The sequence below is a fragment of the Aythya ferina genome (genome assembly GCF_964211825.1).
Source record: "Aythya ferina genome assembly, chromosome: 7".
Classification (NCBI taxonomy): Eukaryota; Metazoa; Chordata; class Aves; order Anseriformes; family Anatidae; genus Aythya; species Aythya ferina.
This window is the reverse complement of record NC_140302.1, coordinates 22,087,174-22,104,177: the sequence shown is the minus strand read 5'-3', so window position 1 is coordinate 22,104,177 and position 17,004 is coordinate 22,087,174. Positions and strand designations below refer to the sequence as shown.

At 36.6% G+C, this 17,004-nt stretch overlaps 2 protein-coding genes across 4 annotated transcripts in view; one reads left to right on the top strand and one right to left on the bottom strand.

The window, feature by feature from the left end:
• Window positions 1–17,004, top strand: part of BLNK (B cell linker) — a 96,706-nt gene that overhangs the window by 29,109 nt on the left and 50,593 nt on the right. For both annotated transcript variants that reach the window (XM_084526569.1, XM_084526568.1), the window contains exon 3: window positions 1,128–1,174. In XM_084526569.1, the coding sequence (XP_084382695.1) occupies window positions 1,128–1,174 (47 nt within the window). The remainder of the gene's footprint in view (window positions 1–1,127; window positions 1,175–17,004) is intronic.
• DNTT (DNA nucleotidylexotransferase) overlaps window positions 1–17,004 on the bottom strand; it is a gene marked incomplete at its 5' end in the record, with an annotated part of 166,410 nt that overhangs the window by 145,835 nt on the left and 3,571 nt on the right. Inside the window, one exon of one of the 2 annotated variants that reach the window (XM_084526574.1) lies at window positions 8,773–8,921. The exons of the other annotated variant lie outside the window; for it this stretch is intronic. The remainder of the gene's footprint in view (window positions 1–8,772; window positions 8,922–17,004) is intronic. 2 annotated transcript variants of the gene reach the window in all.

Sequence of the window (17,004 nt, the reverse complement as noted above, 5' to 3'; positions counted from 1 at the left end):
TTACTGAATTTAAATACAGACTGAGGAAATGTGTTTTTATTGGAACCTACATGTTCTCCTGATCTCCTTGTCTAACACAGTTGTCAGTGTCTTGCTTTACATGCTCAATACAAACTCATCTATCATGTTGATGTGATGGTGAGGGAAAAGTCAAAAGAGTTTGGAATGGAACTGATGGCTGGAGATTATCCAGAAAAACAGAGCTGAGCTAACATCAATCAATGTACAATGAATTCAGTATCACTGAAGTCACTGCAAAGAATCATTTTAAGGGATTCACATTCTCTGTAGCTGCTCCTACAGAGTCTCAGGAAACAACATCATCAAAAACTGATTTCCTCTTCCTGACACAAAGTATAGGAGGAGGGTTATAATTCCATCTATTTAAAAGGACGTGTTTACAGTTGAAATTTATGTCAAGAAAGACAACATCTTAGCATTAGCACAATGTTTCTGGACTGAAACCACGCAATTATACTTTTGGTCTGGCTAGACTAGATTAAAAGCCCAACATGAGAAGCTCAGCTGCAGGCCAAACTGTTTCCTGTATCTGAGTTAGTTTGCTCAGCGCTAAAATGGGTCTTTATGCAGCACTATATGTGACACACAAAAAATGCTTCTATTTTTCATCCCCAGTGTTTCATGAGTTGAGGACTCATGCAGAAGTCTAGCACAAGAGCAGACCAAAAGGTGGGTGACTGTATAGTCTCCCAACCATTGTTAAAAGTAATCTTCCAGCCAGCAACTGCTGTGCTAATCTGCTGATCTCAGTAACAACCCCAAAAGAAACTCTGTAGTGGAGCTGGAAAGAGACTATATAAAGTGGCTTGCTTATCGCTTTTTGAATGATTCATTAACCAGCATAATTTAATCTGCCACATGCCTGGTTAAATTCCAGTTTAACAATACAGTGTGTGCTACCTGTTTTCCAGAAACGTTACAAGGAGTGAGTAATAAAAAGTTAAACATTAACCAAGATAAGACAATCACGTAACTACAAAACTGAAAACTATTTTTAGGTCTTTGCTCAGTTCACTTTTAAAAGTGTCATGTAATTCACCTCATGGAGTGATCTCAATTAATTAGAACTTTATTTAAAATACAAAACGTGTTTTTTCTCTTTTCAGAATTTATCGGATTATGAGCTGAGCCGATTCAAAATAATGCATCAGCCGTAAGTTTCTCATTCTTATCTGTTTCCCCATGAAATAGCTAATGTTCTGTTGTACTCTGACAATTTCTCTGCTAATAAATAAGCAAAAATGTGAACTGAAACTTGTTCATGTGAAGGACTTTAATTGATTGGGCTGGAACTTGCTCAGGATAAAGATGCTGGAAAAGAACTGTTGTTCGAATCAGCTGAAAAGAAAGTCTTTTTGACAGCAGCTGCGGGGTGATGGTCCTCCCAAAACAATCAGAGACAACCTTAATGTTAGGAAGTACAAGTTCAACTATTTCTGGAATACAGAAGCTCTTCTCTTGTACATAGTATGGAGTGAAATTTTCAGAATTGGCTCATCTACTGCCAAGATGACAATTTAACTGATCAGATTGACAGAGCACTTGGAAGTCTGCATGTAAATGTTATATATAAAGCTCTGAAGATTGAGTCTTTTGGGAGGTAAAAATTAGGCCAGTGAAATGACTGGGAAGGGCATCATACAGGGACATGTATTACTGACCAGTGCCAAAACAGTAGTTGCTTACCCAAATACATCAATGCTCCAAGGAGTTAAAAAAAATCAGGGTCTAACCCTAAAACACTGAAGTCTCTATTGTCCATTCAGAATACCTTCTCAAATATTAGCTGGCTCTGAATTCCAGTAATAAGATTTAAAAGTCTGAGTTACTCAATAATACTGGATGCAGATGTCAATAATCAAAAGCTATTGCTACTAACAACTTGTGTGAATTGAGTGAAAGATCTTTATATACACAGATAATACATCTTTGTCTATAAATTTACTGACATATTTATAGACAAAGTTTCATGTCAATACTTGTCATTTTAATAAAATACTAGGTAAGCAAATACAGGTATAACAGATAAGAAATGCAATCATATAATTTTTGAAAAATTGAATCCATTTAGGATAGCCTTAATGTTCAAGTACATTATTTCTCTTGTACTGATGCACAGGAAACAATATTTGGGAGTTTCCTATATGAGCCAAACAAACTGGGAAGCATTTGATTTAATATGGAGTGAGTTGCTCTATTTCACCTAATGGCTGTTATTCCACATAGCAACATTTTCCTTGCTGAGAAAACATTAAATCTATTTATATAACAAGAATTGTTTTCCAAATCCCACTCTATTGGTAACAATCTAGAGGAACTTGGAGGCTTTTTACCTGTTAAAATCATATTCCTATTGATAAGAATTTGATGAGTGTATAAGTTAATATTCTGGGTTTGTTTTAATAATTAACTAGAGGGATAAGGAAAGTGTGAGAGGAGTTTCTGGTGAGGTAATTGAGCCTAACAGGACATCATTTTGATAGGAAAGGTAGAGAACTTGCATATAAAATCAACCAAGGATGTGACCTATGTTTCTGTGATATACATGCCTTCTACTATACTGGGGCCCACAGGAATCTACTGAACCGAGACTAAGAGCTGAGCTTGTACTGATGTGGGCTTTCAGGCTTTGACTTCTGAAAATGTAAATGGGAATAACAAGGGTGTTTTGTAATAACAATTCTGCTGTCAAATCAACAAAAGGCCATAACATGTCCAGTCCAAAGTAACAAAGTAATAAACTCCTGAAATGCATAGAGTGGATGCCGGGTCCCTAGCACCATTTCACTATAAGATCTGTTGCTATTACATCTTACTAACTGCTATCACAAAAATCACCAGTTTCTAGCATGCAAACAGTTTGTATGTTTTATCTTGAGAAGATCTGCATTGATCTACCTGAGCCAGATCAACAGGTCTGTTCGAATCTGTATGTACTGCAGGTACTCCACAACAGACCAGATCACTAAGGACAGATAAACAAGAAAACAGCAATTGCCAGACAAGTCAAGACCAAAATCGTATGTTTCCTCCTGGCATAACCAGAGCTTCAGGTCTCTGCCTGGTATAAAACCTTCTTCCTGGGGCTTTGTTACACAGAAGCTGGTTCTTCTGAAGTGCTCTCCCCTTTCCTATCCTAGTTCTCACTAGTGTAACACTTGATATTCTCTTCTTAAAATGTTCTTGATGTTCTTCTTAAGAACTTGGTGTTCTTCATAAGAAAGATTTTGAATCTAGAAGACTATAAATATTTTGCAACCTAAGACATGCAATTATTCTGCATTCTGCTAGGAGAGCCCACAGCTGTACCAGGAACAATGTGCATCCATACAGAGATATAATTCTCTGACTCCTGCACTGAATATCTCCAGTAATTCAATGAAAGTCTCTTTTACCTCTAGTCAGTATTATACTTATTTTCCAGGGGGAAGAGATAACAGAGGGAAAAAAAATAATAATAAAAAAAAAAAATATATATATATACACACTGTATATATATATACACTGTATATATATATATACAGTGTATATATACGTATACATATATATATATCTGGTACACTGTATATATATATATGTATATCTGGTACACTGTATATATATACACTGTATATATATGTATATATATATATACACTGTATATATATATATATACAGTGTATATCAGTGATACAGTAATATACATCCGTAATTTGAACATACCTTGAAGAAACAACATAATTATAGCTCAGTGACTTCATTGTAGATAGTCCAAGACTTATTGTATGAGATGTTTATGAACAAGTTGTTTCACAACACTCTCAGCTTACTCAAATTTCACTTTCCCAGGGCCCATGAAATTAAAAGGCATCTTTTACAGCTGATGTGATTAGAAATACATCTTAAACCAAGCTCAAAATGAATTTTGCTCAGTTGAAAACTGTTTTGAACACTTTCCCAAAGCCAGGATGAAATCTTTCATCACAAAATCGGCTCTCTCTAACATGTGTCAGTTTGTGAGGTAAATGAGAAATCTTCACTGGCAAATAAAATATGGTGTCTTGATGATGTTAAGACTTGAGTTTATCATTTGTACATATTGACATGCAGTTCTGGAAGGTCTTGGGTGAACTGTGGATAAGGAACACATAATTATAAGCTTTGTTTAATTATTGCGTAGGCAACATTTGAATTCCTTTTCTTGAAACAAACATCTACCAATTATCAATGCTGTCAAAAAATGTTACTTGTTTCTTTTACCAGGAATTTATAGTATATGCAGAAAAAAAAAATCGCTGTTCAAGAATCAAGTAAATGTCATATAGTTAAGACTGATTTCTAGATTACTTTCTAACATCTATTTTTCATTTGTTCATAATTTTTTAATGAGATAACTCCACACTGAAATATTTCATCCTTGCCTTCCAAGACAAAGAAATCTCTTTTTTTGACACATGTGAATAAACTCTGAATTGTAAGAGACATTACATATCAAGGAAGTACCTTGTAACTCTGAGATGATCCTCCTGAAATGTATGCACTTGCATAATTCAAACTGCAAAGACAAGAAACATTGCACTTTGACTTCATTTTCATCTTCCCTCCTATGCCTGCCTTCTTTTATTTATTCTTTAAGGAAGACAAACAACCTAGTGTGGTAAAATCACTTTTCAGATTCTTTTTACAGCTATCAATCTTTAAATTCCATGAACAACTTACTCACCCTTGCTCCAGGCCAATGCACCAGCTACAAAAGCCTTGCTCCCCTCCTAATTCATTTGTAGGTGGCTCAAGAGAGAGTTCGCAAGGCAAAATCTTTAGCAGTAAGGGTGTCTAATAACTAAATCTGGATCTGATAGATGTGTTTTGAGACCTTGCTTTGCCACAGATTTCCTAAGAACAACCAAGAAAATTATTTTAGCATTCCCTGCTTCCTTTCCCACCTGCAGAAATAATTGTATTTCCCTATCTCACAGGGGTGCTATAAAGGGAAAGCATCAAGAGTTGTGATGTTCCTACTTAAAATAGTAGAAAAAGTTGTAAAACTTTTGTTTTGTGGCAGGTGAAAGCCACAAATCGCTTTCCAAGGCCCCATTCACAAGCAGTGATGCCACAGGGCCAGGAGAGATGCATGCACTGAGGACAGCAGATACTGTGGAGATAACAGCTCAAAGCAGTACCCAATATTACCATTGCTGCAGCTGCCAGACAGACAGGCTGGCAGGCCATGAAAGGTGACAACAGTCCAAAGGGCAAAGAGGCCTCTGCTGGCAGCACTAATTTGGATCTGCTCATGACAGAGATTTACACATCTTTGTTCCACTGTCTAGTCAGACACTTGAGAGCATTTTTAACCTGTTCTCCATGCTTCTAGCTAGAGCCATTGTTTCAAATGCTGGCATGTAAAATGTATTTTCCTCTGGTACAATTTTACTTCTCTTTAAAAACACAAGAAAATTGGAGGTGCAAACTTCAAGGCAATAGTTAAGCTTGAGAATAAAACAGAAGGAAAGTCAGGAAATAAAATAATAGGTTTCTAACAGGATGCAATGTGAAACTAGAAATGACATGTCAAGAATTTTCTAATCCTCTTTTTGGGGGGAATTAGGGGTTAATGATATTATAATTAAATGTAGTCCAAGTTAATAAAAGTAGGCTGTGCAACATCACACTTTCAGTTTCACTTTCAAATATTTGGATTTTTTGCTCCTTTGTTTTTATTTCTATGGATTACTTTGCCTAACCAAAGATTTTAATATTAAAAGACTGATACTATTAAAATCCATGAGATTTCTGTCAGAACTGGGTTTTCCCTAAAACAGCTTTTACTGTCTCTTTAAATGAGATAAAGCAGTACAAAAATCATGTGGCCTTCTACATTTGGACTTTTCCCACCCCAGAGAAAGCTTCAAGATGAAAAAACATTGGTGGTAGTTGACTTCTGCCCCAATATTTAGTAGTCATAAAAGGTTTGACCCTCTCCTTGGGATATACCATTGTGGATTTTTAATTAAGCTTTTGCCTTTAAATACTAGCGCTGACTCAGGTTGAATGTTTTATGGCTAAATAGGTAGATTTAGTTCCTTGCTATCCATAGTTCTTGGTGTAGCTTAAATGCCACTTTAAAGATCTCCAGCAATTCCCAGACTGAAAAAGGCCAGGCCTGCAAATACAGAAAATAACTCTTCACCAAAAAAAAAATGGTACCTAAAAGAGACCAAAAAAGATTTCCAGTACATAACCACTCTAGTGTCACAGAAACTATATACACTCAGGAAAAATAAATAAATAAATAAATAAATAATAATATATAAATATATATAGTATGTGGACATACATATATGAATTTGACATTAAACCACATTTTTATCAATTATTTAGAAAAAGACTAAATACTGCATATTTGATAAAGTCTACTCAGGCATCAAATATTTACAGAAGTAGAAAGCATTACACTCCTCCTGCAGCAGAAAGGGGGCAACAGACACTTGTGTTACAGCAGGTTCTCTTCCATACTGCCATGAGCAACCAAGACTTTTGCATGACACCGGTTCTCTGAGAAGGAAGAAAGACCCCCTCACAGCAGGTTGTGTACCAAGGTCTTCTAGAAAGGTCACTTCTGCTCTTGTAACTAGACTTTTCACCATGCTGTCTTGTATCCAAAGCCAGACAAAACTGTTATTCTGAAATAATTTTTGAAGCGTTTTGCCAAAAATTAACAGTGAAAGAATGGGAATATTAATATCATAACATTGAAAGCTTTGTGGAGCCATCATAGGCAGCATGGATTTGAACCTGAGACCACAGTCTAACCATAGCACCTTCCCAATCTCAGCTGCCCAGGTCATGTCAAGAGAAGTACCTAATCAGGAGAACACAGACAGACAAATTCCATTCCTGTGAATCTATAACTGGGCATTTTTCTTAGCACCAAGGGAACCCAATCTTCCAGACAAGTTTTACCATATTTTCCATTTCCTTTGCCATGATTTTCCACTACTCTCTCTTCTAGAGCCTGCTCAGCACACCTTCTAAATTAGAAAATTTTAGAGTTAGTAAACCTTGGCCAATCACCCTTCATGGTGACTTACCATGTTGTACAGTCATCTATGGAATGATGTTTCTGAAAGGGTTACAATAGCATTATAAAAGTATTTCTTTAATGTTGGAAATACTATGCTCATTTTTAGGGATGTTAAGCAAGCTAAATCACAGACTTTTTGATAAATATGTCACAGATTATTGCTAAATAAAACTAGATGTCTATTAATCCTCTTTGAAGAGCAAGAGTGGGTCAGCCTCTGAAGAAAAACGCATAAATTGGTTCAGCTGTAGAGGATCCCAGCTTTGTGACAGTCAGCTCAACCTCACTAAACTGTAGTGAAAGTAGAAACATTTATCTTCATTAGTACTCTCAACCAGCCTGTATAGCCATAAGGTATCAGTGACAGAGCAACTCAAAGTGGGTGCCAGAAAACAAGAAACAAGTGAGAGGTCACCTTTTCAAAGCAGAGACCCAAACAAGCTTCTTATGTTTGTATACAGAGCTAGAAGCAGAACCAGGAACAGAAGCTGGTGCCTGACTCACAAACCGGTTCTTCAATATTGTCATGTGTCTGGACAGGATCTTTTTCTTCCCCCCGTCAGTTGATTTGCTTTGATTCATTTTGATTTTTTTTTTTTGAGTTGATTTTCTCTATTACAAGGCTGTACTCAGACCACAGAGAACAAGTTGTTGTAGTTTCAATTCACTGGTCTTTCTTCCCTTTTAGAAAATCATATTTGGTAGTCAGAAAGTGCTGCACCTGGGACTCAAAATTCAGAAGAAAATAACTTCTGTCTCATTCAAGCAATGAAGTGTGAAGAACTATTAATTTATAATCTTATTTTAACAGAATTCCACATGTGCCCCAGCTCAAATGCTGCGCAGAAAACAGAACAGATGTCCTGGCTCATTTTGCTCCAAGTCTCTAAACAGAGTCCTCTCATTTTTTGAAAGAAATACAACATTTAATACACAGTGTGTTATCAACACATATGCTTGCTGCAGGAGAGACATTTCATTCGTCTTGCTTTAGACTAGCCTCTGCAAAACAAGTGAAAATATAGACTTTTTCTGCTTTTGTATAAACATGCAGAGCTTAATTCACCAGTTTTTATGTTTGTGCTTGATGGCAGGACATGCACTATATCTAAGATAATGAAGGAGCATACTAAACCCCTTCATTCAGACTTTTATGAATTCAGAAATGAAAAGAGGACAGGTTGAAAGATGAGATACAATGCTAAGCCATGAAAACTGCACTATGGTAAAATGGAGTCAGCTAGACAAGCAGAGAAGAAATGTTACAAGATGAGCTGCAAGAAGTTAGGGACAGGAGGGCCTATTGCAGCTGCAAGTCAGACAGTTGGTGCCTGTAACCAGTCACTTGAAACAGCTTCAGGAAGGTCAGTTCAGCACAGCTGGCCTGGCAGAAGCTGAAGTGTGATTGGTAGGAGTGCCACAGCAGCCCTTTACGCAACATAAATTCAAGACCTGAAACCCAACAGCCTGGACAGCTACAGGTGGCAACTCATAGAATTCAATTTGCCACCCCAAAAAATATATATAAATATATATATATAAATATTTATACTAATATATATATATATATATATTTATATTTGCCCCAAACAAACTTAGAAATCATGTAAATATATACATCTTTACTAGCACCTTCCTCTTAAACTCCATTTCCAACAACAACATCAAGGTGGGGAATAAAAACTTACCGTAGAAACAGAATGGACACTGGCATGATGGTCCTCGTGCACATCTACATGGTGGATGGTGTTAACACCCCTCCAGCACTTGATTCATAGCATCAAAGAGCCTCTGTGGGTAGATCACCTGTAGCCACCTAAATACAGACAGCACCATACTGCACATATTTAAAGTGCAGATATTAGAAAGAAAAGTCAGATTCAGATTCCCAGACCACCTCCAAGATGTTTTTCTCTAAATTTCTGTTTTTCAGAGCATCTGTACGCTTGCATAGTCCAGCATAGGAGCCAGCGTAAAGCAGAGAAGCTGCTTGGCTGCCAAAGCAGGAAAGCAGCATTGCTGGACACTGCACATGACCCGAAGTGCCTTGTCTGTGTCTTTTTTCAGAGATTGCTCAGTTGTTACCAGCCCTGGCACCGTGCTCCACCACACGGTGTAAACACACCTTGACGTTATGCTCTTAATGCTTGTTTACAATTCTTAGAAGTAAAATTCAGACATGCTGTGATTTCTTGAAGAGGTGGTCTGTTAAGGCCAGACTACAGCCAGTCTCTATACAGTAGTACAACCTTCCCTGCAGCATGTTACAATTTAGGACTATTCAGATCAGCTCTCTCAGGTCATTTTATTTACCCTCTGGAGGACAGAGGGAAGGGACATTCTCCTAAGCTGGGAGTCAGCACAGTCTCCTGCCCAAAACCGTCTTGGTCTGGGCTAAGACTACTGTTAAAATGATAATGAAATGGTAAATATTTTATTTTGTTTTTTCAACAAGCTATGCCTCATTTTTCAATGTCTAACAAGCTTCTTATGGTCCTAATAATCCAGTGTTCTGGAGAGGAAAAATACAAACCTTTTAGATATTTTACAGTTCTTGTATTATTTTTCCTAGTTTCCATTCTCCTTCCCTGATTCTATTACACATTTTAGGCAGCCTCCCATGACATCCTTGACAGAGCATTAGGTCTCGGTTTCTTCTGTCACTTCAGTTTCCCCAGCCACCTGCTACCACAGCTCTGTCATTTCTCCTATTTAGTTCCTTACTGTCCAGTTTCACAGCTTTTTATTATTTTAGAAAGCTCACAGAGTTTTCACAATATCCTGAGAGCTATTTCATTTAATTTGCCTTACCATACATTTCATAAAAGTCATCAGATCCTCTTATAAACCCCTGATCTAGGTGATATAATTAATTAAATTTATCAGTATATATCTTCCTTATCTCATTCCTTTGGCTTCAGGCAATTCTTCTCTTAAGAAATACAAGGAAATACAAGGCACATCCATGCTGTTGCTATAATGAATAGGTAATATTGTTCAAGATCACGGAAGTAACAGGGTTGTTGAAATGTCAGCATGAATTATCAGCTATATTCCTTTTAGATTACAAATACAAATAACATTTAAGAAATGATTCATATCTAAATGTTTACCCACCAAGTATCTCTCTTATTTATTTTTTGTCTATACATATCTCACAAATAAATAGGCTGAAATATACTGTGAAAAAAAAAAATATATATATATATATATATGTATCAAAGACAAACCTGTATCTATTGCTATACCTGTTGTATATTTTGCAGAGTACACAAGATGGAACACCAGAGTCTGGGAAAACCCCACTTTCTGTACAGACTTGTGTTGTTCATTTACAACCATGGCATAGCTCCAGCAGATACCTGGGCAGGATTAGCATTTCTGCTATAACAACCTCAAAATTTTGTTTTTCTATTATGACATCCCTTTTTACTCTAGTATTCTTGTATATTGGCTTACTTCAATTTAAAGTAAATCAAACCTGGATCAGATCAAAGGTCTAACTTATATGACAGTTGTGGCATTAGACAGCACCAGTGGCCTAAGGAAGAAGAAGGAGGCAAATGGCTGTGGGTGATTGCCTCTGCATACATGTGTATAACCAGTATATCACTATATTTAGCTGTTAAAACACCCCAATGGAAAGTGCTGAAACAAATAAATATACACTTTGATCTTTGATTCAGGAAAGTCTTGGTGGTATCAGTTCCATCAGGAATAATAATATTACTAATAATAATAATAAAACAGTATAATTTCTTTAGAAGCTCATGATACTTTTATGGGAAAAAAAAAAAAAAAAAAGTCTTTTCCATAAAAGGGGAAATTCTCCAGTGAATAGTGAATAGGACAGTAAGAGTTAGCAGACCTCAAGTATGGCTTAAGCTTGAAATAAATCACAATCCTTAAGGAAGAATTACTTTAAAAATCATTTTCCCTGGAACACTCTATTGTAACACTATTGCCTTTCTATTTGTTAACTAACATGAAAATGTTATAGTATAAGCCATAAAAATAATATATTCCTTGTCAAGAGTTTCAGATTACAAATAGTACTTAGGCATCTAATTTTTACTCACCAGTCTGTTCATAAACATATTCCTAGCTCAAACTTACTGTAGCAATAGTGAACAGGACAACTTCAAATGCATATCATTCTTATATTCCAGACTGAGCTCTACAACACAGAGAACATTTAGGTACCCAAGTCCATGCTGCAGATGTTTTTAAAATTCACTAATGTTCAGCAAAGAAAAACCTCACAAAACTATCACTTAATATATATTATTTCTAAACTACCCAGTCAGAAATTTTCTTTAATCCCCAAATATATTTTTTGTTTTTATTTCCTCAGTGTAGTAGCCTTCTTGTTCTTTATTAAAACAAAAAATAATGAAAATAAAAGGTTTATTAACATGACTATGTGCAACACAATGAATAGTCAAATTTAAATACATGTCTCTTTAAACGTAGACTTCTATCAAATTTTCTTTCCTCTTTCACTTCTCCCCACATTCTCTCCTCAGATTTTGAATCTGAAGGGATGACCAAAAAAAAATAGAAACAGTTATTCTGAAACCCAGTGTTTGCTACTAAATGTAGTTTTTTTTTCTCTCAATGTACTCTGAGAGTACAACAATGCAGGCTCTTATGACCTCAAACTTATGAAATAATTATTTTAAATGCTGTACAACTAATTCTTCAAAATAAGATACATAAAGAATTAGAACTCACTCTACCATAGTATGCCACTCCTACTCTGGTACTGTTTTGTAGTCCTAATGCAATAAAAGTTACCAACTGTGTGAACATATTACTTACAACAATTCACAATATTTGCAGTCTTAGATTAACAGAAAAATTTCATGGCTAGAGTTACAAGTCTGAGCAATTTTTCTCCACAGACAACAGTATTCTATTAGACCCTTCATCTCATGTCAAAGCCACATAACGCTGTCATTGATAAAATATTGCTACATTGTTATTTCACATAGTAGTCTGCTACTTTTTAATTAATAAGATATTTTCTTTCTTTAGAAAGTCCTCCATCCTCTTGATAACTTCACTGTCTTTTTTCGAAGGCAACATTTCAGAAGAATTCATTTCAGAAGAATTTTTGGAGCTCTTTCTGTTCCATGTGACATAATTGCTCCCAGAGCACAGAGTTCTAATAAGGGACCCCAGTTATCCAAGAAAGAGGGCAGCCTTAAGATGATGGAAATGCATGAAAATAGAAAAGACCAAAAAACAAACAAACAAACAAACAAAAACTGTTTCTAAGCAGGAATGAGATAAGACTACCAAATTGTTCCAGAGAAGAGATGTATTACAAGCCAGTGCAGGAGAAAAGTAGTTTAAAAACTGCCATTTTTTCAGCATCTTCCAGATGCTGAAGGCATCATGAGATGTGTGAACATTATCATTGCCATACATAAATAACCTCATTTTCAGATAAACCTTTCATTTTGAATTTTTATGCAACTTTTTGTCTGTGTGAGTATAGAGTGATTTTTGTCAGCAGAGATGCAAGTGTATTTAGACCACTGCATGTGTGAATTCTGACTGATGCTCTTGAGGGAAGGACTTGATAGGTTTCAAATAAGCCCATGCCACTGCAGCTTCACTTCCCTGGTGACACTCAAAGCTAGGTGAAAGCTAGCCAGTTATGAATATCTGGATTGCAGTCACTCGTTAAGGTTGGAAAGGGATAAGATTTGCAGACCAAGCAGCAGCACTACTCTTCAGAGGCACTTTTCTCCTCCATAGCTGTCAAATGGCTCCAGCATAGGTCACTGCCTCCAAGGCAATCCGGCCTCCAACGACTTTCATTTATCATTAAATAATTAGTCTGTCTGAAGGAGTAAGTTTTGTGTTTCTGTGTGCATGTGGAACAGATGACGGTAAAACTGAAAAGCAGAAGTGCAGCTTTTTACACAGTGGGTTTGTCCCCAGGGAAATAAAACACTCTGCAGGTGCTAAAATAAATTTGCTCAGAAGCCCCCTCATGAGAAAATCCTACTAAATTTACTGTTTTCACATCTTTGCCTACCCCGTAGTACAAGCCCGCATGTACTGTCTGTTTCCTCTAGTGAGCCTAAAGACAAACCCAAATCCCTTTCAATTAAATTTATAGTTGCATTTTCAAACACATCATCTACTACTATAACTATTTGAACAATTTCAGTAGTTACTATCCAAAGTGATAACAGATCAAAACTTTAAAATTTCTACAGCAGTTGCTAGGAGTCTTCCAAAATTAATGCTGTGTCATTCAGCCATTTGACCCATAGTGAAGAAATTAAAATTTCTGAAAATAAGTATTTAAAAATTCTTGGGACAGAAATGTACCTTCCTCTCATCTGCTAAGACACAACTAAATGCCTATGTGTATCTTTCCCTGTACAAGAAGCAGTGTTTTCTAGTTTAAAAGAGCTTATATGCATCTTGGAAGTGGAAACAATAATAAAATAATTTAAATAGACTAGTTAGTGAGAACCTGAAAGCAATGCTTGGGAAAAACAGAGATGTATTATTTTAAACATGAAACTGCAGTGTGTTCACCTGATTATAGCAATCAGTAAGTAATACATAGAAAGTCATGAGGAACCATGTTCCATAAACTCATGGTTTCCAAACACCAGCTATAGGACACTGAATGGTAAGTTGTTATTTCAGTTGTTATCAACTGAAATAGATATTGAGGGGAAACAAAACTATATCTAAATTGACACACTTTTAAACAATAGGGTTTGAGTGCACTTTTGGCACAGTATCAAGTACCACAAGTTTGCATTCAGACCCAGATGATCAAGCACAAAACCCACCCAGGCAGCATGTGACAGGCCAGTGCTAACAGCACATTTCCCCTCCACTCGCTCACTGTCTCCATAGCACATTGATGGCACAGCTTCCTAAGGATATTCTGAAAGCAGAATAGATCAAACATGTACAGCATACTTCAAATATCAGGCCTTTACCAAAAATTAAAGCCTGCAACATTGCTACAGATCCCAGTTCAGATTCAGGTGGTATGAATTTGGGCTATTTTCCAATTTAGACAGAGGTGGGAGCAATTTGGGCTACTTTCACTTAACTTCCACAGCCTTGAAAACTGAACTGTAGTAATTATATTCTGACTTTCATGTGTATGCAGACTGATTAAACCAAATTCCTTCTAGAGTCTGCCTTTACATTCGCATTACACTGTTCCAGTGTTTGGAATTCTCAACTTAAGTGCTATCCCAGTAGTGGCCAAATGTCAGAGAGCACAAGCAGTAGACTCAATTTTTAAATAGAGGTCTTTACATATGAATAAACACTCTTTTTGAAGCAATTATCAGTCTAAGAGAGAATTGAGACAGCAAGTAGATATAGGTAAGGAGAAGTAACTCTAAGCTACATGAGATATTATAACCTCAGGACAGTAAAATCATGCAGATATTTTGAATTGGATTTTCAGTCATTTTACATATTTCTCAGAAAAGCTTATACAGTTGCTCTTTAGTCAGAACTTCCTGAGGGAAAAGCCAAGCAAAAGATCAAAAAGCTGTCCTTTAAAGAGTAGAACATGCAACTTCTGTTTCCCACATTCCCCAGAAGTTCAAAAGTCAAAATGAGCAAATATACCAGGTTCTTAGCAGGACACGTTGCGCATGAAATCCATCTAAAAAACTCTTTCCTATAATGAGAAGTTCCATTGTTGACTCCTGACTATTTTTAAGAATATTGTCTGGTATGATCTTCTCTATTAATGTTGGAGGCGAGACTTTACTAATTGGGAAAGGGTTAAGAAATGGGTTTTCTAGCATGACTGAGAGAAAACATGAGTCTTATATGGTCATGTTACAGATAAAATTGAAACCTCATTATCAAACTGATTGCTTACATCAAATCATGTTTCTCAGCTGTTTTATATACATTGAAGGCACTAGACTGTGTCTGTAAGCATTAATGTAACCTGTAAAAAATAGCTTCCTCTTGAAATAGTCATGCATAGCTCGTTGAGATTCTTTGATGCAGCACTGGCTCCTCAAAGCATTAAAAATAAAAATAAATATAAAGAAGATTTCCTTCAAATGGATGTCTAAAATTAATCTATTTGCAGTTCTTTTTATTCACCTTCTTAATGCTCATTTTTTATGCTACATGACATAATTTATAAGGCTCAGCTCGTTATTTTAACTATGTGAAACCTTAGATATTTAAAAATGGCAGCTTCCAGGCAAAGCTGTATCAATATACTGGCTTGGACTTTTCACACAGCCTGATTGCCCACCTGTCATGTGTGCCACAGCTCCTGCCTGGGACATATTCCTAGGCTTTCTTGTCATGCAGACAAGGCTATGGGAAGATGCTCTTGCATCTGAGCAACACCCCATCATGTTCAGCTTCACAGCTTCACAGCTTCAGCTGCCAACCCAGATCAGGAACTCAAACAGATTCCTAGATTCCCTAGGCTAAACATAGTCATGATCTGTAATCCACATGAAGATAACATCATGAAAGGTATTCCTAAAAGGAAGTTTATAACATAAAAGATTATATGTAGAGCTGATATTTTATAAAATATTTAATTGTAATGTGACTACTAGTGATATCAGTAGCTTCAGCAGGAATCCCTGACAAAACCCAAATCATCATACAAACTACATACTGGCAGGAATTGAAGTAGACAGCATTAATTTCAGTGGAAATCAGAAAAAAAAGTCATTGAAAGAGACAGACAGAAACTTTCAGTCAAGAAAAACTACCACTGTTGTCAGCAATAGTACCCAAACTCTGGCTTTTGCCTAACAGTTTCTCCATAACAGTTACCACTGTAGGGAGGTACTTGTTATGATCTAGGAACACCACTTGCCAAGGACTCAAATGCTTCAGACAAATCTTAAACCACAGATGATCTTAACAATCATAGAATCACAAAATATCCTGAGTTGGAAAGAGGAATCCCACAAGAATCATCAGGCCCAACTCCTGGGGGAGTTGTCCAAACATTTCTTGAACTCTAATAGGCTCGGTGCCATGGCCACTTCACTGGGAAGCCTGTACCGGTTCCCAACCACCCTCTCAGTGAAGAACTTTTTCCTGATATCCAACCTTAGCCTCACACAATGCAGCTCCATGCCATTCCCTCGGGTCCTGTCGCTGTCCTCAGGGAGCAGAGCTCAGCGCCTGCCCCTCCACTCTCCTCATGAGGAAGCTGCAAGCCACCATGAGACCTCCCCTCAGCCACCTCTGCTCTGGGCTGAACACACCAAGTGACCTCAGACACTCTTCTTATGTCTTGCAAAACTGGACATTGGACATACTACCTGAGGTACTCAAGGTACAATAGGGTATAGGGAACTGGAGCCTGGAGTAAACAGGAAATATCTGTCAATTTACAACAAATTTTGACCAAATGAAGGTACAATACTCACAGTTTCAGTCTGTTGCACCAAGTCTGGGTTTGACCATGTCCTGATTACCTCATCTTAAATAGAAAATAGGTCTTAAATAGAAACCAGAGTGTGCCATCAAAGTGAGGCAGCATGCACAAGGAATGAACCAGGAGAAATAAAGAGAAGAAAATAGCAGAAGAGGTTAAAAAATCATTTCAGTTTCTGAATATGCAAGATAGAGATGTTGTTTTTTTAAATCTTTTTATTTATGGGCATAGGAGGAGAAATACAGTCATATTGGGAGAGCATGAGAGAAACAAACCCAAACTAAGCCACAACATTTACAGTGATGAGGAAATGATGTTGCAACAGTCAGTGGCATTTAGATTGTCCTTCCAGGCATTAAGAAGATCTTTCCAGAAATTTAAAAGGCATTTTGAGCATCAAAAATTTAAAAAAAAAAAAAAAAAAAAGTAAAAAAGTATCCATATTCTCTGAACCATCCTGCCAAGGGAATTTACTGGCAAATTCTGCATTACC